We start from the raw sequence: 23,737 nt of genomic DNA, 5'->3' as shown, positions 1-23,737 counted from the left end.
ACAAGATCAGAAAAATCTCACGTTCACATACATGGGGAGAACTTTCAAGTGTGAGGCCCACTTCTGCTCTTCTCACTAAGCTTAAAGTGAACAGTAGACAAGTGACTTTTTTTCACTAGAACAAAGATAACTCAAGCAGTGCAAAAGAAACATAAATACGGGACCCCTTACAGATAATGGTGTTCTACCATTTTCTGCATACTCAGCTAACTTTCTGAGTTACTAGTTCATTAATGGAATCTAACCTCATGAATCTTGGCAGATAATAATCAACAGCATATGTCCTGGTAAGCAGGTTATGCAACTCTGAGGACAAATGAAAACTGGTGGAGCAGCCCTTTCCCTTCCAATCTCACCAGTGAGTTTTATTGTCACAAACACGAGTCTTTCTATGTACCCCTTTTGCCTGCAGGTTGGCTCTTGGGATTGCCCTGGTGGAGAGATTTGGCTTTGGAGCTTCCAGTTGCTGATCTCTAGTACATTTGACATAAAATAAAGCTGAAGAAAGTTTATCAAAGTTTCTTACTACGGCCATCAAATTGTCCAATCAGATACACAAAAGTCTGTGGGAAGGTTGAATGAATAAGGGTTTTTTATCATTTAGAGAACATAATGTAAAGTGTTTACAAGAGTCTAAGAACTCACATGGACAGGACATCATGACCACAGTCCAGAGAACTGCATGATTAATTCCACATGCCCAGACACAGGATTATGCCTTTTTAAACCAGTAATTCATCATGTCAATGCCACACATATTTGGAGGCCTATTGTAATATGATGGGCAACAGTTCAAAGAAAAAGAGTCAAAGATCACTGGGCCCATGCAAATCTTTCAGTGGGCCTATAGGAATTCTGGGTGTGGGGGTTGGGTCCTACAACAATATTCTTCATATAATCACCAACAAACACAACTAGCTTCCCTGACTTGTTTTTACACTGTCTAGAGCTAACAATCTTGTGCTTAAAAAATTGTTTTTTGAAATGTGACAAAAACTGATGTGAGCTGGTTTTTCACTGGACTTTGATCTGTAGAACTTGTAAACTCTGGGTTGGGAAATTCTTAGAGATCTGAAGGTGGAACCAGGGGATGGACCTCTCAGGTGGATAACAGAGTATAACAAGTGGAACCTGCAAGGACTTGCAGTGGGCATCTCATTTCCCCTCCTCCACTATGTTCTCTTTCCCTTCCCCTATAGCCTCTCCTACTTTTCCTATTTCCTTTTCTCCTTCCCACTTACCTTTGTCTGTTTTCAGCTTTCCTCCTCCCTCTTGGCAGTCTCTCCAAGTTGCATGGTGCTGGCTGAACTGGGCCCAGTTGCATGATGAGGAACCTCCTAGGAACTGCAGAGTCCATCACTTTTTCTTCTATCCCCTTCTTCACATCATTTCTGCTTTCCCTCCTGCTGGCAGCCTTATGCTCACCTTTCCCTACATCCCTGTCTCCTTCAAACCCAGTAAACAACTCACCTTTCATCTGTCCTATATATCTTAATTTTCTTCATTTATATACAGCCTTTTTACCCAGTAGGGACACAAAGCTGCTTAATGGCATCCTCACAACAACCCTGAGAGGCAGTTTAAGTTGAGTGTATGTGACTAAATCAAAGTTACCCTGTGAGCTAACAAAGCAGAGTAGCAATTCAAACCTGGGTCTCCCACATCCTACTCTGAAATTCTAACCACCACACTACACTGCCTTTGGAAGGGGGCTACTGTTGAACAGAAGCAAGCAGTCAGATCTGGGAGAGTCATGCTAATCATGTGGTATCAAGTAGTCTGGTGGTTGCTTCTGGGCCTGACCCCAATGAGTCTTCCCTCTGTCCCCTGGTAGCGTTATTTGATGACCTTTGCCTGAATGTAGACAAAGGCCATGCTTCTTTGTTGTTCCTCCTGAATCTATCTGCAGCCTTCAATTCAGCAGACCATCCCATCTTGTTGAGGCATCTGGAGGCAGAAGCGGGTATCAAGGGATGTGCCTTGGATTCATTTAAATTGTTTCTCATGGAATTGACAAAGAGTTGCTGTCAGAGACCAGCTATCTCCAGAATGGGAACTATCTTGCAGGGTTCCACAGGGCACAATCTTATATTCCATGTTATTCATGTAGAGCCTTTAGGAGAACTCATTTGTAGCTATGAAATTGGATGCCATCAATAGGCATATGACACCCATCTCTATATCTCACTATCCAAATCACTGCAGGATGCAATATAGAACTTAGGTTGCTACCTGACAGCTGTGATCAAATGGCTGAAAGGAAACAAACTGAAACTGAACCCAAACAAGATAAAAGTGATGCTGGTTGGGAAGGCAGAGATTGTGAAGAACATCATATGTCCACTTAGGATGGAGTTCATCTAACCCTTGCAGATTCAGTAAAGAGCCATGGGGTTATACTGAATCCAGCACTACTGCTAGAAAAGCAAAGTAAGCCAGCTGCAAAAAATGCTTTCCCCACAAAGTCTAGCCTGGAAGATAGCCCCCTACCTCTGCACAGCCAATCTGGCCATCTGGACCCACGTAATGGTAATGTTACTATTGTAATGCACTGTACATAGGTCTCTTCTCTAAGTTAGAGACTTCAGTTGCTGCAGAATGCTGCAGCTTGGCTATTATCAGGAGATAGGAGAAGCATCAGGAGAAGGGTCAGTAGAGATCGGCACGGAATGAAAAAAACCCAAACCGCTTGGTTTGTGGTTCGTTAATTTCCATGGAACATGGAACATGAACTTAATGAACTCACCCAATTTCCAAACCAGTTCGAGGGTCGGGGGGGCAGGACAGCCCCCTTCATGCTCAGAGAAAAAAGCACCCTTTTCCCAAACACCTCCCCAGTCCCCAGTCAGTAAGAAAAACAAGAAAGCAAGAGAAAAGACGAGGCTTTTCAGCCCCTTTTCCAGCAGCCAGAAGTGCAGGCCAAAGATCCAAGTTCCAATTCCAATCTCAACACCACAGCCAGCCACCAAGTTCTCCTCCCTCTCCCACTCTAGAGAAACTGAAACCAGGAATCACACAGCTTCCCCTATTTATGGAAAAAGCCAAGAGATTGAACAACACAGGAGCACTCTGGTTGGCAGAAAAACCTGCCTAACATTGTTTTGGAAGGAAGAGATTGGTGTTACCATGGCTGCTAAAGGCCCATCTCCTCAGTTGCCTTGGAGATTCTAACCCTCCCCCCCTTTTCCTGACTGGATAGGCCAGAGTGGGAGCTCTCTAGTTGGCAGGGACAGCTGCCAATCAAGCCTGGAGGCCTCAGATTGGGAGCAAGCTAAAAACTGCCACCGTTGCCTGGGTGAGGGAGTATTTGGCACAAAAAGTGTTCGAACCAGCAACGGAACGGTAAGACGAGTTCATTTGGTTCGGGAAAACGCGGTCCCACGGAACGCGTGGTTCTTTGACTACGAACCGGCCGTTCCGTACAGAATTTTGTTCCATAGTTCGTTTTGCGCCCATCTCTAGTCAAGAGCTAGAAGAATAATATTACTCCCATTCTGCAGACATTCCTTTTGCTACCTACCAGTTATGGGGCTCAATTCAAGGTATTGGCTATCACATGCAAAGCTCTTCACAGCCTTGGTCCATCACGTCCACGGCAACTTCACTCATCTAAACAGGGCTTCTGCAGGTACCACTTTACACATGGACAAAATCAGTAGCTGCTCATACATGTGCATCCTTTGTTGTGGCCCACACTTTATGGAATGACCTATCTGAAAAGGTTAGGAAAGCTCCCACTCTCCTGGCTTTCTGCAAACTATGCAAACTGAATTATTCAAGATGGCTTTTTACTCAGATAGAAGGGCTGTACTGTAAGGAAGTGGTCTTAAAGAGATCCATCAGTATAGGGATTGGGAAGGGCCATAGACTTTACTACTATTGCTGTAAGTATGATAGACTATAGACTCTACTACTACTGTTATAAGTATGAGCCTACTAGGTAATCCATATGTTATTTAATAGGTCAGGATTGCTTATGCTCTGGTTCAGCATTTCTTCAGCTCTGTATTGAATATCAGTTGGTTTCAAGTCTTTGCAAATTTGCATATAAACCCTATTACATCTTTATTGAAAGGCCTTTGAAATTGACTGTACTGACTCACACTATGTAATCCCACCATGAGTCTCAGTGCGAAAGGCGGACTATAAATAGTGTAATGAACACCACTCTGAGCTCCTTTGGGGGGTTGGTAAGATAAAAATGTATTAAACAAAACAAATAAAATAAGAGATCTCACCTCCCAGCATAGACACTTCATTACAGATTACAGCAGGAAAGAACCTGACTGATATCCTACAAATGACTACAATGTTGAGATTTCCTGAAAGATGGCTCCCTAGCATAAGATGATATCTAGAGAAATCTTTTAAACAGAATATAGCATTCTGCTAGCCAAGAAGCTATAGAACAAATGAGAGAGATTTTTTAATTATTTTAATTATTCCACCAAGAAATGGCTTAAACTACTCTGCAGATTTAGGCAAAATTTTTAAGGGGTTCCCCCTCTCAACTACATCTTTTGACTGGAAGGAGCATAGAGAAGGAATGTGCTAAAAGTGTTCCGCCCTTAGTTTCCATATGTATCCCCTTTCCCTGCTCTCTAAGTCAATAAAGTGAGGTGATAGGTAAGATAAAAACCCACTTGGAAAACCAGCCCAAGCTGCAATCCGTATTACTTATTCTGTCGACCAAGCTTGGAAGGCATCAATTTAGTGCAAATCTCCAGAGTCAATATTGTAAAATCCCACTGCAGATCACCACAAGTAGACTAAACTAAAGTAGACTAAACTAAGAAACTAAAGGTAGTTTCTTCACACAGTTATTTTCCAGCACCCACCTACAGTCACTTCACATGAAGTAATACTGCTATCCTTCTATTTGCAAAACCCAAAAAATCAAGGTTTACTACTATACACCTGGCACAACCAGAATTTAAAACAAGAACAGCTAGCTTTTTCAAAGAACAACAAGATTTGCTACTGTATCTTTGTCACAACAGAAATTTAAACAAGATAAGTAGGAGTGCCAAAACGTGCACAAACAAGTTGCAATTTTTTATTAATTTTGAAGGGTTTTTTAAATTAGAAAAATTCTTACGGGCTCTTTCCAAAGCCATGGTGCAATTCAGCGACTGAAGTACAAAGCTCTGTGATTTCTCTCTCTCCTACTCTTAATTCTGCTGCGGTTGTGGGAATTTTCCCTGATGGCTAGACCAAGGAGAATGGAAGAATGAAACATTGGGTAGCATACATGTACAACAGCAGAAGATAAGAGAGGAGATCATTCAGTATCAGTACCCCCTACTCTGGCGGTGCCATCACCATTTTGTTTGCAGTATCAAAGGAAGGGACCTGCAACTCTATGACAAGAAAGCGGTATGGAAATGCTTTAAATAAAATTAAATAATAAAAGATGGGGGTACATCATTTTTTCAAAAAAATTAATTCAGAATTCATTGACAGTTGCTCACTTTTGTCACAAAACAGCAATGAAAAAATCAAGAATGCTCACATGATCTTGATCGGTTTTGGAATGTTTGGGACTTGATCAAACTGTCACAACAGATCAGGACTTAATGAGACAGTTAAGCGGATTATTTTATGGAGGAGTGTCGGACAGCCACTAAAATTGCCTTATAATGGGGAGAGATAGTTTCTTACTTTTGAGGAATACTAAGTACAGTGAAGGGGTGGGAGGTGACACTCACTGTACGCAGGTGGCAAGTCTTTTTTCTCAGACTAACCTGAACTGATGTGTAATGAGATATGCTTCTATTGTAACATGCCTAGATTCCTTGAGACAGACTGTGAAAGAAATTGAAATAAATAAATGCTCTGGGTGGACCAGTTGAGAGAGGCTTTGAGTTTTCTGACTTAATATATTCAGATTTCTTCCAGTAAAAGTGGGGGAAATGGCCACCTCCAGAGCACATCCTCCATGAGGACCATTACAGTGTGAAGAGCAGGTTGCCTGCCAGGTGATGCTGGCCACCACATTGACAAAAAAGGATGGCTCCTCCCGAATTCATTAGCAAAGAATGGCGGGATGCCCCGCGCGGGACGGAAATAAATAATAGTGCAGCAGATAGTCACACCGGTAGAGTTCACAAAATTTAAAGTCGTACATAAGCCTAAATTAATACAACAGTATCATAACCACTTATTAAGGCAGTGTACATCTTAACACAATAATAATCTTATAAAGACTATTGCAAACAGTGAATTCCAAACAGTGAATCACAAAACACTGTGGAGTAAATCCACGTTGCCCTCGGGTGTGGTACTAGGTTTATGCGCTTCAGAGAGAACAGCCATGGAAATATAGGTTGAATGCCCCTGATGAAGTCTTCAATGACGAAAAGCTGAGTGAAAATCTGCCAGCCCCAGCTCTGGGCATCCCTTTGGATTTCAACCTTTTTCCAGATAAAGATTCATGAAAAGAAAAACATGAGCACATACTTACCTTAGTGACTGTAATTGCTGCTCTTTACCTGTACACTCCTGGGGTCACCTGTGTGGGACTCATGTTTTGTGATTCACTGTTTGGAATTCACTGTTTGCAACAGTCTTTATAAGATTATTAGTGTGTTAAGATGTACACTGCCTTAATAAGTGGTTATGATACTGTTGTTGTATTAATTTAGGCTTATGTACGACTTTAAATTTTGTGAACTCTACCGGTGTGACTATCTGCTGCACTATTATTTATTTCTGTCCCGAGCGGGGCAACCCGCCATTCTTTGCTGGCCACCACATTAAAACAAGACTTACCATTTTCCCTCCCTTCACTTCTTTATGATTGCAAAAGGGAGTCATAGCACTTTGAATACCACATATTCAAAACCTATAAACTTTACATGAAATTAGTCATCTTGTGGGAAGACTTTAAACTGTGACCATGCGATAAGCAATTGCACTGGATGCAGGCTCTCTCTGGCACTCACACAAGGCACTTTTGTCAGTGGAATAAAACATTCTTGCCCCTCTGCAGCAAACTAATCTCCACAAAATGCTACTCCTGGAGGGCACTGGTAGAAATTACTCCACCCCTACTGGTAGCTGAAAATTTAGTCTGGATCTAACCCATTGTCCATTTCATGCATGCACACAGATATGTGTGATGGAGAGAAAAGGACAGCAATGTAATGTGATAATGCTGATGGCTAGAGTTGGTAGCATGAAAGGAAGAAAAATGTGATGAGCTGAAAGGAGACTGACAGTGCCATCCTAAGTTACTTCTAAGGCCACTGAAGTCAAGGGATTTAGAAGAGGGTAGCTCAATTTAGGATAGCACTGTAAAACACACTTACTAGTGATGCAGAAACCTTCACAAACAACGTATTTTACAGTCAAGTTTACCTTTTTTTCAATATATATTTTTCTTTCCAGTCAATCCCCCATACTCTTGAATTTTTAAGACGTTCACAATTTTAAATCCAGAGAAGTTAGCCATGTTAGTCTGTAGTAGCAAAATTGTAAAGAGTCCAGTAGCACCTTTAAGACTAACCAACTTTATTGTAGCGCAAGCTTTCGAGAACCACAGCTCTCTTCGTCCATGCATCTGACAAAGAGAGCTGTGCCTCTCGAATGCTTATGCTCCAATAAAGCTGGTTAGTCTTAAAGGTGCTACTGGACTCTTTATAATATTAAATATGTAGCATTTCCTGTTTATATGCTGGTTTTGCATCAATGCAGTCAGCTGCATTTATCATATTAGGCCACCAGTAGGTAGACACTGTTGGTCCATGCTCAGAATATACTGAATTGTTAACAAAGTCACATGTGCACCAAGATTAGGAGCAAAGTACATATCATTTAAATACGTACTCTTACAAAAACAGATGTACATGAACTGTTAGGATGAGGGAGATTTATGGCATTAACGCTGTGGATTCAGTCTGTTCCAGTCCCACACCAAGGCAAATCAGACATGAAACACTACTGATGGGGGTTAAAGGGTCTCGGCCAATTAGGCAACAGGAAGCTATTTGCTTACCTGAGGCTTCTCCCCAGCAGGCATTTTGAAGCTATATTAAAGGCCTGTCTGGCCAGGGGTTAATAATAGAGCAGTTGTTTGAGTAACACATTAAGAATTATTTTTTTCTTTCAGGTGCAGGCATATCATGCAGCTCAGTTTGAGTCTTCATCTTGGACCACCCCATTACGTTTTGGACAAAGAGAAGGGCAGAAGTCAGAACCAGAAGGATCAGCTGGACCCTTTCCCTCTTGCAAGCATCCAGGGGTGTGGCAAGTGTGGGATGTTGTGGGGTCAGTGCCTGCCCTCTCTTCACCAGGACAGTCATCCTGAGGTACTAGAGATTCCTTTAGAAAAGAACAATTTGGTGCAGAACAAAGTTACTGCACTTTCAACTAGAACATTAAGGGATGTAGCAAAGATTAGGAAATGTGCCTGAGCATGTGGGCTGTGGCAATGAGATTCCTTCAAAGGGAAAAGCTGGAGGGGAGCCTTCACACTTTTCAGAATCAAAAAGGCCAGACGGAAGGCCAGTGTGGTAGTATGGCTGGAGGCTTTATGCGTGGGGAGCTTACATCCCTCATCCTTTGATTCGAAGCAAAATGCCACACATGAATAGGAATGATAGGGTCCAACTGTCGGGAGGGGTGTAATGTTTAACTGATTGATCTTCATCAAGGCCTACATGACATTAAAGTCAGCAGGTGGGACAAGGGGTGTTAAACTAGGCTAACCCCCTTGTGAGGCAGGAACAGGACAGGTTGCTCAGGATAGCTAGGGTTAATTGGCAAACACCCTGAGGCATCACAGTGATGGGGGGGGGGTGTTTGGAAGAGGCCAATACTATGCGGCTTGGGGGCACTATGAAGGAGTGCCCCGGGTGCAGAGCAGCATCTCTTGAACCCGGTAGGTGCCTTGCAGCCCACATGGGGAGCCAGATGAAGCTGGGCATCTCTCAGCACAGAATGGCTATGCAGGCCGAGATAAACAAGGCTGACGATAACTGCTGGCTGAGTTTGGAGTCAGGGTGAGCCTGCCAGGTGGGTGCCTAGAGCAGTTGCCTAGAGCAGCCCACCCTCTAAATGGTCAGCTTATTTAAATAAGCAGTGATATAGATTAGATATTTAAATGAATTTAAATAAATCAGCAAAACTAGTTGAACCCACACTCAGTTGTCTTTGTCTTTGTTGCCTTGTGTCGTATTTGGGGCCAGGGCAAAAAGTATCTCTCTTCTCAAGAAAACTTTGCAAAATGCAGCTACTCTCCTGAACAAATCCACAGAACAATTTAAAACTTCACCAAACATTTATAAATTACCATATAGTTGCCTAAGCAGAACAATGCCTTCCCACACACAAATCACTACTGTCAAACCCACATGTTTGCAAAGTATTTACTATCCAAATCGGAGAACTACATAAAATGTTTTTTCAAGTGTCTGAGTAGGTATGCCACATACAATTTGTAGTCAAATGATGAAATAATTAGAAGCAAATTTACCCATCATGTTGGCTGCGACTTGATGGCGCGCACACGCACACACACACAGCCTGGCAAACCAGTTTTTAAAACATTCTGCATATTGCTGTGAAACACTGAGAGGCTTGGAAGGACATAGCCATAGGATGTAGAAATGCTGTTCAAGAGCTGAAACGTGAGGCAGCCTGCGGTCTTTCTTCAGAATAGGGAAATATCTCAAATACTTTCCTCTATGAATCCTTTAGTTAACTCCCTCAATGGTTTCTTTGGCTAGACTATTTTATAGAGGGCCTCCTTGCAGGAGGGCTACTGTCTCCAGCCTGAAGATGAACTTAGTAATTTATGCTCTGTTCCTAAAAACCACTTGCCTATGTTGATTTACATGCAGGCCATGGAGAAAACAGGTATTCTGCTGCTCATGGAAAAAGGATATTAGAAATGTCAAACTATATGGCCACCTTAAATTGTAACTTTTCAAAGGTACAAAGTTTGGATCAAGAATGGAACAGGAGGAATGATGATCAAATAGAAAATACTCAATTTTCAGCTTTTATTCCTCAGGAGTCAGGACACCTCCTTTTTGCATTGGGACTGAACATAACTAATGGGATCCAATGTGTATTATCATGCAAGTAACCTTTAGCTGACCTTGCAAGAGAAAACAAAAAGAGAACCCTGGCAGGCTGGTGAACATTGGCGTCTTTAAAATGTTATCTCTTTTTAAACCTGAATCTACCTGCCTACTTATCAAAGACTCCACCTGGTTGCCTGCTATGTTGGTACAACTGGACAAGAAGCCTTTACAAACTGACAAAAATGAACTACAATAGGATCAGCTCTCATTCCAAAGCCAAAATCCCATGTTAAAAAACATGTGCCAAAGAACTATTCTTTCAAGTACCAAACCCAAGTGAAAAGCTGATAGTACAAGATAACAGACAGTCTAGGCAAAAAGTTTGAGGAATCAACTAGAAATGGGGAGGCTGAGCAGGGATCGGGGTTGGGGTGGGGGTCAGGGAACATAATCACAGGAGAAACTGAGCAGGCAAGCAGGAGCTGCTTCACAAAGTGCTGCTTCACACAGCCTCTGCATTGGTTAGAGATACATTGCTCTTGTTGGTATTCATGGTGACTGCTTTTTTGCCACTGCTTACTTTGCCACTAGTACACAACAGCAGCTTTCCAATCCATGTGTTCACAGCAAAGTAAGTTTCAGGTAGGTAGCCGTGTTGGTCTGCAGCAGAAAAGCAGGATGAGAGTCCAGTGACGCCTTAGAGACAGGCAAAATTTTCAGGATATAAGCTTTCAAGAGTTTGAAGAAGGGAGCTTTGACTTTCGAAAACTTACACCCTGAAAATATTGTTGGTCTCTAAGGTGCCAATGGACTCAAATCCTGCTGTTCTACAGCAAAGTAAGTGTTCAAGCCACAATTCATGAACAACAGCATAATCTTCCCCTGCACTATGACTGTGTTAATGTAAAAAACGCCATTCTGAAGCAACCCTAAAAGCAGCAACGGTGCAGAAACCGTGGGGATTCTGTGAAATGGGGAACCAAGCAGTTTTGCAGGGAAAGCTTTCATGGCCAGCCCTACATTATTTAGAGATGGAACAGCCAATCCAAGATGCAACCTCTGTGTGGCAATTAGTCTAGTCTTTTGACTGAAAATCTCCATGCAAAAAAACGCCCTCATACAATCACATATGAAATGCTACATAGTACACTGACATAACTGTTGCACAAAGCAGCTGCTCAGCCTTTGACTTAGGACATGTTTTACTTTACAAGTAACAGTGAATGTGAGCAAACCAAAATGTAAACATTAGGGACTCATTTTTGTTTTCAAGTTCTGGTAAATGTAGACAGTATGTTCTTATTATAAATGTACTGTATATAAATCCACACACACACACATTTTAAACAAAAAATAAAAATCAAGCTTCAGCTCTGGATTGACAAAGTTCTTATGAATCTGCTGCATTTTTAAATCTAGTGTTTTATTTTTTTAAAAACTTACCCCATGCCACATTGACTGTAGAAGGTAGCAGCTTAACCCCTGGCTTATCAAAACTTGAAATGTTGTTAGATGTTCTGACATAATCCTGCAGTGTCTTAAATCATTGTGGGCTCTCCTCTGGTCAACCCAATTCCAAGCAACAGCTCCTATGTGCCCTGATGGTAAAATCCTAACAATTGCTCTTGTTCCAGGATATACTGATTTCTTAACCTCCTTATCATTTTTGCAAAATCTTCTGACTAATAAGGTGGAGCGCTCCTTCTTACTTGGACAGAAATCCTCCTCTGTCTCCTCTTCATAGCTTTCGCTGAAGTTTTCACAATGGCTCAGAAATGGCTTGGAAAGCATTCTTCCAGTAAAGTTAGTATTTGAGAAAGTACGACCTGAGCATGCCACATTAAGCTTTTGGGTTGTTCTTTCCAAACACGAATAGTTATCCCTTGAGGTGTCACAAGTATGGCATGACTGTTGTCCAGTTTTATTCCCACAGGTAGATGGTAATTCCATTAATTTACAAGTGCAGGCTGGGGAGTCATTGCTGCAATCATTACAAACCTTTACTGACTGTATGCAGCCATTCCAAATGAAGGTGTTATGAAATGCACACAACGTTTTTGAAATATCCGTTTTGTCTTTGACATAATTTAAATCAGTACCTTCAAGTTCACTTTGATCTACTGAGGACTGGCTTCTTAGTGACTTCAGTTCTACTTGAGATCCATCCATTTTTAACTGAATTTCAGCATACATGGCTCTTTCCAGGGAAGGAATTCCAGTTTCTAACCATTTATCTTTCTTCGCTAAAGAATGACATGATTTATATAAGTGGTTCTGTATAGCACTGCCCGTGTAGTGTTTCTGTATAATATCGTAATTTATGTTTACAAGCTCCACAGAAGCAGGGATACATGTACCTTTATTCCAAGGATTTTTGCTATCAGTCATTTCTTCTTCATGTGTCAAAACGAAAATACTGAACACTATTCCCTACAGCTGTTTTCTTCATATTGTATGAGAGAACTGTGTACAATCTGGTTTCATAGTCTTTTCACAATGAGCAACTAGGGTGCTTTCTTGCTCTGTCATTGCAGGATGCCAGGTACCAATGCCAGAGACCAATTGCAGATAACAATGTTGCTTCAGAAATCATCTTGACACATAGGCTTCAGATACTGCATTTTTTTCTTCAGCAATTTATACCATGGCATTCATGGGGGGAAACACACTAACGATATTATCAATGCAGATACACAGCTGTTATTAACTGTCTCCAATACTTTCTCAGCTTTATACTGGCATAAAAACAAACACTGTTACAGCATTTGCTTAGAATTGCAATCAGAAGCTATTTTTCCCACAGGTAAATACTTGCATCACAGATTATATCTTGCTGTCTCTCTTCCTCTCTGTGTTAGGAGAGCATTTTCTTAAGAGTCATGTTGCATCCAGTTATCTGGCTCCCTGGAGACAAAAGACAAAACCATATTTAACACTCAAGATGTATATTAAAAACAAAACAATGCAAACCTCATTACAGACTTATCAGAGCAATTTAGAAGGATGCCCTGAAATACTTCAGTTAGAGCTTCTACATAGTTTGAATCGCCTAAAAAATACCTAGATGGAAAACCAAGTGTGATCTTAGCAACATTTTCCTCGGTTCGTTTGGGTTGTAAAGGGGCAGTTTAAATGGCCATTTCCACAGGGAAATGGCCATATAAACTTTTCCCTGCAGCTTGCAAGTGACAGGTCCCTTTAAACTATCAGCTGGCAGGTGGCAGGGGGGGATCCCTCCCTTGCTACCTGCCAGCTGATAGTTTAAAGGGACCTGGCGCTTGCAAGCCGCAGGGCCCTTTAAACTGCCCAAACCCCATTTTTCTTAAAATATGAATAGAAATTTTAAATCCCAACATCGTAACTTCAGATCTGCACATCAATCTCACTTCATATGTATCAATACATGTTTTATAGTGCAATCCTATACAGAGTTATTCAAGTCTAAATCCATCACTACTCCAGTGGATGGATAATTAAATAGTTTGTTTCTACACATGTGAAATGTAATATATTCTACAAAGTAGCACAGCAAAACCAAGAGGAAACAGATTCAGCACTAATAAATCAAGTTAGACCGGAGGTCAAATGACAGACAACAGAGACAATCTAAAAGTGAAACAACTTGTGTTCAAGATCACAAAATGTTACCATTTACAATAAAAGTATTTTCAGCAATATTTGTAGTAGTTGAATGGTAAGTAACATTTACCAATAAAGAGAAGAAAACTAAAATATTCCAGCATACTATTACTAAAATAAAATGTCATTAAGAAATTTGCAGATAAGTATGACTAGGGAAAAAATCAACTTTTATCTAGGAACAAAAGTATTTTGGCAGAAATGCATTGCAACTGCCATGTGGAAAAACAGGAAGAGATCTGGAGCAAAACTACAGCCAGTACTAGAGTAGAACAGTTATGGCTGATGTTGGCATATGATGCAATAATACCCTGTATTGCTTTATGCAAGAGGAATCTCAGGAAAAACAGACTGGACTAGCTAGAGCTTGTTGCCCAACAGACTGAATTTACAAGAAGTTCCCCATGTATCAGTGTATGAAACAATCGTGCCCCACAATATGCATGGACTATTTGCTGAAAGTAAACAGGACTACAACTGCCAACTGAAGCCTGGACTGATTCTACATGAGGGGATTTTTCCCATTGTAGTCATATTGCTACTGCAAGTGTTGGTCGATTTGCACATGGTACACAGGTTCCAGATGACACTCGGTAACTATTTTTTTATCACAGCTGTAGTTTTCTTTCACACCAGATGAGCATTACACACACATGCACACACACACACCCCACTGTCATCATGCTACTGTCCAGATTAGAGATGGGCACAAACCGCATTACGAACTTCAAAAACCCACGAAAATGGCGATCGCGCGATCGCAATCTGGCAGTTCGTGATTGTCCACGGCCAACGAACCAGCGTTCAGAAGAGGCCTGGTTTGGTGCGTTCGGCCGTGGTTCAGGAAGCCAGACACTCAGGCGCCAGCAATCAATTCCCTGGCAACGGAGCCGGGGAAATGCCTGAACTCTGTCTGCGCTCCTTCGGTCGCCCTGGAAGCCCAGCTTACCTTGATCGGCAGGTCTTCCTTCCAACCACGGAGCTGCAAAGCGGTTACAAGTTGGGAGGGAGGGGGAAGGGGGTGTCCTGTAGCCACGGGCACTCCAATCTCATCCTTGCAAACCCTGACAGGCAGCTCTGAAAGCCAAACACAGACCTCCTGCGTTGCTCAATGGGACCTGTGCTTATAAATAGCCGTGGGCTCCCAGGCTGGGGTTCACTTTCAGTGAGCAGTGGAGTGGGACAGAGCTCTTGCTTGCCACTTGCTAGCCTTTGAGGAGAGAGACTGAGAGTATAATTGAGCTTGGATTTTCAGGCTAGGGATCTATCTCCTCTGGTTCCAGGGCTGCTGCCTGGCTCTGGGGCCAAGCTCAGTGGGCACCTCCGCTGAGGGCTCACATTGATTATTGATCAGTGCCTGATCGGGTCAGGTCTGTGGGAGTGGTGGGCTAGAGCTCTAGTCCCTCCTTCCCTCTGGTGCCAGGGCTGCTGCCAGGCTCTGGGGCCAAGCTCGGTGGGTACCTCGGCCGAGGGCTCACATTAGTGCCTGATCTGTTCAGGTCTGTGGGAGTGGTGGGCTAGGGCTCTAGTCTCTCCCTCCCTCTGGTGCCAGGGCTGCTGCCAGGCCCTGGTGCCAAGCTTGGTGGGTATCTCGGCTGAGGGTTCCCAGTGTCATCTTCGTTCTTCTTCTCAATTGTTGTTTGCTGGCATGATGAGGCTTCGGGTGGGGGACAAGAGTGGTCGTGGGAAGAACTACAGAGATTGTCCCGGTTGCAGCACGGGAAGCAGTGCTGTGCAGGACTCTGGAGCAGCAGAGACTCCTGCTCCCCCAAAATCACCAGTTGCGCCTGTGGAGGAGGCCAAAGAGGTCTTGCCAGCGGCGGAAGAGGAACTCCTGAAAATTTTGGGGGAGGAGGAGGCCCAGGAATAGTTGGGGTTCGAGGAAACATCCAGCCCGTCCCCATCCCAAACTACCAGTGGTGCTGTCCCTACCTGCAGTCCACCCATCACTCTGTCTTCCATTGCCAGCTCTGTGGCACATCCAGCAGCAACCCTTCGTCCTCCCTCCCCTGGAACCGTTAGTGGGCCACGGTTGAACCTTAATGTTTGGAGGCACTTTCAGTCCCTACCTACTGACCCCCGCGTGGTGTGGTGCTGTGTGCGTGAGGGCCTGGTGCGCAAGGGCAATGACCCGAAGCACCTGTCATCAACGGCCCTGAAGAGCCACCTGAAGAGGCACCACCCAAGCCTGTGGTGTTCGTCCTCGGCCAGTGTAACATCCGTCGTGGGGAGACCGAGGGCCACCAGCTCGTCTAATCTGGGATCAATGGGAGGGAATGCACCCCGAGCAAGAAGCCTTGCCCCGAGGTTGTGGATGGTGGAAGCGGAAGGCTCAGGCAGGCCACCCTGGGGGAAGTTATACCATCGGGGTCAGAGTGGCTCCGCTGAAAAGGGTGAGGTCAAGGGCACAGGAGGCAGGCGTTCCTGTGGTGGCACAGACAATTGCCCTGCAAGGCTTCCCCCTATTGGTCGTGGAGGGGGAACTGCTGCTCCAATTGCTGTTCCAGCACTTTGCCCCATGGTTCTCCGTGCCATCACGGCGCACCACTGGGCGTCGAGTCATGCCCGCCCTGTACGAGGCAGTGCGAGACATGGTGCACAGAGACCTGTCTGCCGCCAAAGGCAGAACAGTGCACTTCACGGTCGACCTGTGGAGCGGCTGCCATCACGGGTACCTTGCCATCACCGCCCACTGGTGGCAACCAGAGGACCTCCGCCTCCCCAGGCCAAGGTCTGGCAGCCGTAAAAAGATGCCCAGCTTGACACCGGGCTACAAGGTGGTTCTTCTTCAGGCCCAGGGGATGGACGAGGTCCACACTGGGAAAAACATTGTCGCCACTGTCAAGGCGGCTCTGAGGGAGTGGACGTCCGAGGTGGAAGGGTTTGTCCGTGGCTTCATGGTCACGGACGCGGGAGTCAACATGTTGGTAGCCCTGAAAGAGGTATCCCTCCCGGGCCTGGAGTGCATGGCGCACAAGCTGCACCTCGTGATGCGGGACGTGCTCAGACTGGGGAACAAGCCGAGGGACAGCTGGGACGAGGGAATCTTGCAGATGCGCAATCTGCTGGACAGCTGCCATCGCATCACTTCCCACTTCTCCCACAGCATAAACTCTTCCCAGGAGCTGTTCCGGAGGCAGGGGGAGGCAGGGGACCCTGAGCACCAACTCTTCCAGGACCTGCCCACCCGCTGGACCTCCACCTACAACATGATATGTTGTCTGGTGGAGCAGAAGGGCGTGTTGCAAGACATCCTGTCCTCTTTGGATGTGCTGAGGAGGGGAGAGGAGCTGAGCCTCAGCTCCATGGACTGGAGAGTCCTTGCCCCGATGTCCCAGATCCTGAAACCCTTCAAGGATGCCACTGAGCTCTTGTGCTCCTACCAGGCCACCCTGGGTCAGGTCCTCCCTCTGATCCATGGCCTCGACCAGTTTCTGGCCCAGGAGCTCCAGCAAGGGCAAGAGCTGCTCCCCAGGGTCCAGAACTTTGTCCGGAGGATCCAGGCCTGCGTCACCAAACGCCTGCATCCTCTACGCTGCAAGGCGCCGTACCAACTGGCCTCCCTCTGTGACCCCCGCATCAAGGGCAGCATTGCCACGCAGGCAGGTCAGATGCAGCACTGGAAAAAGGAGCTCCGCAAAGCGGTGCTCCATTCCCAGAGACAGAGGGCAGGAGAGAAGGAACTGGGCAGTGGCGAGGGGCAGGCAGTGGAGGGGGAGGAGGGGGAGGGGGAGGAGGTGGGAAGAGAGCCACGCCAGGGAAGAGCCACCCCAACGGACACATTCGATCTCTGGGCTTCATCGGTGGGCTGCGTGGTTGGCCGCTGCACGGCGGGCGTGTCCCTCTCAGTGGAGGACTCGGTGGTGGCCATGGTGTGCGAGTACCTTTCTGAGCCCACTGAGCCCCCCCCCATGCCAACCCGTTGCAGTACTGGGCGAGGAAATCTGACCAATGGCCAGACCTGTCCATCATCACCACCAACATCCTGTTCTGCCCTCCCACCAGCGTGCAGAGCGAGCGGGTGTTCTCCCACCCAGGAGACCTCTTCCATCCCCGCCGCACACATCTGCACCTGGACCTGGTGGACATGTTGACGTTCATCAAGGAGAACCTCAACCTACTGGGGCACCCTCCCGTGGACCTGGAACCACCCGAGCTCTGAGCCACCCTGGGGTTGTAGCCGGCCCAGCTCGTCCACAGAGGGCTCAAACCTCCCTCAGTTCTCAGGGCTGCTTCCATGGATGGTGACTCTTTGCCCTCCTCTCCCTGACAAGTTCCCGTTCCCTCTTCACACCTCTCCCTCTCTGGATCTGCTCAGATGCCTCCCAACCTCTCCTGTCTTTCCCATCCTGTCCTTTCCGTGAAGGCAGGAAGGTGTGGTACTGCCAGCTGATGCCGCTTTTGGGCATGAGGAACAGCTCTGCTGCTGTTGCCGATGTGAGAGTGGCACCGTACAGTACCTATGTACAGTACCTATCTATGTGTTCCTGCTGTCCTCTCTGTGCATGGGGGGAATGGGACCCACAACCAATCACATGTCCTTTCCGCGAAGGCAAGAAGGTTTTTGAGGTCTGCCGCTGCTGCTTTTGGGCACGAGGGGCAGCTCAGGAGCTGTTGCTGGTGTTAGTGTGGTGCCGCACGGTACCCCCCCTTTTCATGGGCACCTGCTGCCCCCTCTGAGCAGGGGGGAATGGGTCCCTTGTCCTCACACCCTTTCCATGAAGGCTGGACGGTGGGTGCTGTATGATGCTTCGGCTTTGGGCCACGAGGGACAGATCAACTGCTGTTGCGCATAAAATTGCACGTCACGGTGGTCCCTGCCAACAGCAGTGATGGTCCCCTCTGGGCAGGGGTGAATGGGTAATGCCGCCACGACCAGTCACATCTTTTCCGTGAAAGCAGGAAGGTGAGTGATGCTGGCAACAGCCTCCACTGTGACACAGGGGGAGCGGACAAGCCTCTGCCACAGCAGTCTGCACACTCCTTCGGGGTAGATGTTGGATCCCTCAGTCCCGGTCCTGCTGCTCAATGCGGCCAGAAGGCTCGGGCTCAGCCCTCCTCTCCCACACAAGTACACGGTCCCTCTTCTCACCTCGCCCTCTCCGGAACACTCAGTCACCTCCCAACGACCTCTCCGGTCCTGTCCTAGTCCATCCTTTCTGCAAAGGCAAGAAGGTGGTTGATGCTGGCTGCTGTCACAGAGTTCCTCAGTGGGATCCTCGGAGGAGGCCTCGTGGCTGTTGGGATCTTCCGACTTCACAGACCCTCTTTTGACCTATCCCTCTCTGGAGCACTCCAACCCCTCCAATAACATCTCCTCTCCCTCCCATCCTTTCTGGCAAGGCAGGAAGGTGGGTACTGCCGGCTGCCGCCACAGAGTAGCTCAGTGGGAGCTTCGGAGGAGGCCTCGTGGCTGTTGGTGGATCTTCCCACTTCCCCTCCAAATGACATCTCCTCTCCCTCCCGTCCTTTCCGGCAAGGCTGCTGCCGCACTGTTCCTCAGTGGGACCCTGGGGTGAGGACCCTCGCTTGCTGGGGGATCAGGCCCCCATCTGAATAACATGTTCTCTCCCACCCACGCCAGGAATACCAGCGCAGTCCTCTTTGGCCTGGAGGGCAAGCACATGGGGGGTACAGCTGGCAAGCGGCCAGACCCCTCACCCCCTAAAGGGGAGGTGGCTTGTTGATGTTTCCCCATGGCCGCCTGGCCCAGCGCTCACTGTCAACACCCACCTTCTGTACACTGGGCCAACATCAACCGGTGGCTCTAATTGTGCCGAGTGGGAGTTTCCTGGGGGCCTTGGATTGGAGAGGGTATAACTCCAAGATCCCTCTTGCAATCTTGTCCAAACTTGGGTGATGGCTGTAGGGGACAGCCTGCAAAAGACTCCCTGGGAATATGGGCTCTGTAAGTGCCATGGGGGCCATTCCGCGTCCAACGAACCGGTTCAGCAACGGAAAATGTTCGTTGCGGTTTGCGATCTCGGGATGGTCAGCAGCACCAAACCGTGAACCGCTGGTTCGTTAAATTTTTTTGGTTCGCGCCCATGTCTAGTCCAGATTCTGCACCTGCACCCTTTAAAAAAAGTTGGTGTATTCAAAGAAATGCTTGAGAATAGTACAATTCTAAGCCCCCCTTTTTTAAAAAATAAAAACTTATGCATTCTCTCAGTTGCAGACTGAACAAGACATTTGGTGCCAATTCCCACTAATCTCCCTATATTTGGGCTCCATTTCAGCACTGGACTGAACAAGACAGTAGTGCTAATTGTCCTCCCCTACCCCTACCCCGACCTCTCCCTGGTTTTGTATTGCCATATTCTAGCAAGTACACTACAGTGCTGCTCTGATCCCAACAGATTAAAAAAAAAAACCTCAAGCAGGCAATAATGTAATTAACTGTAAAAATTATTTCCTTCCATTCAAACACAAGGTATATCTTCTTTTTTGAACAAGAAAAAGGTTGTCCTGACAATGTCATGCTGGAAAACATCAGGGCTTTTTTGTGAAAAGAACAGGCCATGCATGATTTGTGCAAGAATGAAGGATGGCATCATGTGGAAACAGAAAATAGTGCGCGAGTTGGGTGGCTGAAACAAGAAAAATCCTCTGTGCTGAATCAGCACTGCTTACTTTAGGCATACTATCAAAACAGTGAAGGAAGATTGTTTTTCCTTTACAGAAAGAACTTGTATAGGAAAAAGTACGTATTCATATGTAGATCATAATTTGGGACTATCTCAAATGTATGCTCTTTACCTTGTGAACATACAAATGAAATTATTACAATTAGACTCCCAGTGCATGTACACAAAGAAAAAAATACATGTTGTAGCTGACCTTGGATTTGACAAAAGTCCTCCACAATGCCTCATGTATTAAACATCTTACAGATCTTATGGGTGGAACTAGATGGTGGTTTATGATCAACAACATAAACGTGGGAGCAATTGCAAAAAGAAAAGTAGTAGGTGGGAAGAAGTAGAGAAATTTTCCTATGCCTGCTCTTTGTCCCCTTCTCCTGCCACCCCTCCCCACCCCCGGTTCAGAAACCAGTTCAGAGGGAAAAAACAGCCAAAGGAAGTATTCCGCACTTCTGCTATGGCCCAAGCGATGACATGCACAGTTTTCAACCATGGAACCATGACAAAGTTTAGAAGGGGCTTAAGAAAATGTGCTCTCACTCCATTATTTGTTGGCTAGCTCTTTAAATCAAATAAACTTAATCCAGATGAGACAGAGATACTCTTGGTCAATAACAGTACCAATCCAGGATTGAGATTTTGACTTGTTCTGGATGGGGCCTCCTCTTCCTCTGAAGGAGCATGTTTGCAGCTTAAAATGCTCTAGATTAGAAACACAGATTTCTGCTGTTGCATGTAACACTTTCACCCCATTTCAGCATCTGTAGCTCTTCCTGAGGAAGGAGGATTTGGCCATGTTTATCAATGTGCTTATCACATCCAGGCTACATTACTGTCATGTGCTGTTTGTGGGAATGCCTGAGAAACCACAGTTCATACAGAATACCATTAGTACAGCTTCACTGGCTTCCTATTTACTTCCAGGCCCAATTCAAACTGCTTGGTTATTACCTTTCAAGCCATAAATGATTTGGGATCAGGATATCTAGAAGATTCTTTCCCCATATGTTACTGCCTTCCTCTGTCTCCCTCCCTTTTTGGGAGGTGAAACAAGTAATAAGCCTTTTCAGTTCAGCTTTGGAATGCCCTCCCCCAAGATGCTTATTTGACGCTGGAATTGTTTTCCTTCAAGTACCAGGAGAAGATTCATTTGCTCTCCCGAGCTTTTGGTTTCTGATTTTTGTCTGCTATTTTGTTGGTTTTAAAGGTTTATTGCTGTATGAATTTTTATTCTCATCTGCTCAGTATTTTTAATGAAAAGTTTTTATATCATGCTTTTATTTTTAATTATATTGTTAGCCACCTTAGAAACCACCTTTTTGTTTGAGAGGTAGGGTATATTTAAATATAAGTAGTTAAAAAGTTGAACAATAGATTAAATTTAGTTAACCAAAAATTGATACTTTTTTGCATTTTAATACGTTTATTAAAATACTTTTACTCCTAAGCAAGTTAAAGGAAGCCTTGCTTTAAGATGTTAATATCAGCATCATTTGCCAGCTTTTACAGTACAGACAATGTAAAGAATAATGGAAGAGAACTCAGATCCCTAAAATAGAATCAGAGAAAAAACTTGCAGCTGGCTCATATTGTGGTGGAATGATACACTATAAACTCTAGACCAGTGTGTGGTAAGAGAGTGTCTAGGTATTGAATGTCAGAAGTCTATTGATAGAGCTGAAGGATTACTTGCACGGCAGATCATTCAAAGTGTGAAGCGCTTAGTCTTAACAAGAGCTGTGAATGAGCAGGAAAACTCCTTAACTTTAGTGAAGTTTAGTATTTTAAGGCCATGCTACCTTGCTACTGAAGACCTCCCCTAACAACAAATACAAATTAATGGTCAAAGCGGCACATCACCATTCATTTTAATTGTTTATTTTTAAATTTTTTATCCCACCTTCTTCCTGCCAAGTTAACAATAAGTCACACCCATCACGTATGACTCTAAAATAAAACATTAATAAAAAATTTGTAACATACAACAAGTCTTAGTCCTTTTCCTTAGGCTAGAATACATATTGTGCCCTAGAAGCAACAACTGCAGAGTTCTATACAGAAAGTCTTATAGTGCCTATACAGTGCACATGGAAAAGCAGGGCTGAGTAGCTGTTCTTACTTGGCTGTAGCTGAAACACACACACCCCAGAAGTAGTCAGGGAAATATAGAAACATAACATTTAAATGTTACATTAAATTATTTAAAGACAAACCGATTTGATTACTGTACATTCAGTCGGAGGGAGGGGAACACTAAATGTTCACAAACAATATAAAGACCAGCTAGACTGAAGGGCAATTTTCACTAATGTGCTGTCAACTGTATAACTTAACAGGACATGGATGGTATGTTTGCTGACTGTAAGCAACAGCATAAACTGCACTTTAAGTAAGTATTATTAATGTTAGCACAGCAATGTTATTTTGAACAAAGCAAACAAGACTGTAGCTGGAGATACAGAAAAGCATAAGTGAAGATTATCTCCCAAACCACAGCAGAACAGAATGCTCTGATCTGGGAATACAACAGAGGTTGGAGTTGCCAGATGATTTACCGACTCGAGAATCTGAAGAGAAGGTATATAACTCTCTGAAAAGCTGCACCCAAGAAGATTCCAAGAGGTGAAAATTATTCTAAAAGGCAGATAGCATTAAATTCTATAGATCTGGGCAAGAAATATCTTATTAGGGATTAGTATACCTACCTACCTGCAGAGTAGTAAACAGAGTAGTAAACTGCTAAACTAGTTTGCCTAATCTTGAGTCAAATTATAACAGAGACAGTATGAATTTCATCAAAAAGAAAAAGAGCTGTGAACATTGGCCTTTAGAACTAGTCTACTATTACTAGCAGTAATAGTACTGCTATTACTTTGGTTGCCAATAACTATGCTGGGCCAAAGAAAAATCCAAAAACGAAAGCAATGTAACATCTTTCAGCGTTCTAGATTTTCAGAACTCTACATCAAGCTAAATATTAAGGGGTTAGGGGTTCAAACCATTACCTTAATATTTTATTTTATTAAAATATTTATATGCCCTCCTGCCTTTCCCATAGCTCAAGGTAGCTTACAAATTCATTCTGAACAGTAAGCATCCTGCGTAGGATGCTCAACTAGTTTGCATGAACAAAATGGTGCTCGGCAGTGCTGTTTTGGGACAAACATTGCAATGAATTTGGTAATGTCTGCTATATGCTTTCTTCCACTTTCCTAAAATGCATCTTCACAGAAAAATATCACATATCTCCAGGACTCTCATCACCAAACCAATCTCATAAAACAGACCTGAGTTTGTCATCCCTCAGGAAAGTAGGGAGTATTGCCTTTTTCATTCCCTATAATTCTGTCATATCAAAACCAAAATAGCCTAAAAAATAAGCATGCCATACACTTACAGCCCCACCAAATAATATTTGCATTTACT

General features: G+C 44.7%; 1 protein-coding gene across 2 annotated transcripts in view; it reads right to left on the bottom strand.

The window, feature by feature from the left end:
• Positions 1 to 12,461, bottom strand: part of PLCE1 (phospholipase C epsilon 1) — a 190,431-nt gene extending 177,970 nt beyond the window's left edge. For both annotated transcript variants that reach the window (XM_054982694.1, XM_054982695.1), the window contains exon 1: positions 11,472 to 12,461. In XM_054982694.1, coding sequence (XP_054838669.1) covers positions 11,472 to 12,416 — 945 coding nt within the window. In that variant the 5' untranslated portion in view covers positions 12,417 to 12,461. The remainder of the gene's footprint in view (positions 1 to 11,471) is intronic.
• Positions 12,462 to 23,737: the final 11,276 nt, after the last annotated feature.

The sequence above is a fragment of the Eublepharis macularius genome, chromosome 6, assembly GCF_028583425.1.
Source record: "Eublepharis macularius isolate TG4126 chromosome 6, MPM_Emac_v1.0, whole genome shotgun sequence".
Taxonomy (NCBI): domain Eukaryota; kingdom Metazoa; phylum Chordata; class Lepidosauria; order Squamata; family Eublepharidae; genus Eublepharis; species Eublepharis macularius.
This window is presented reverse-complemented; position numbering and strand designations above follow the sequence as displayed.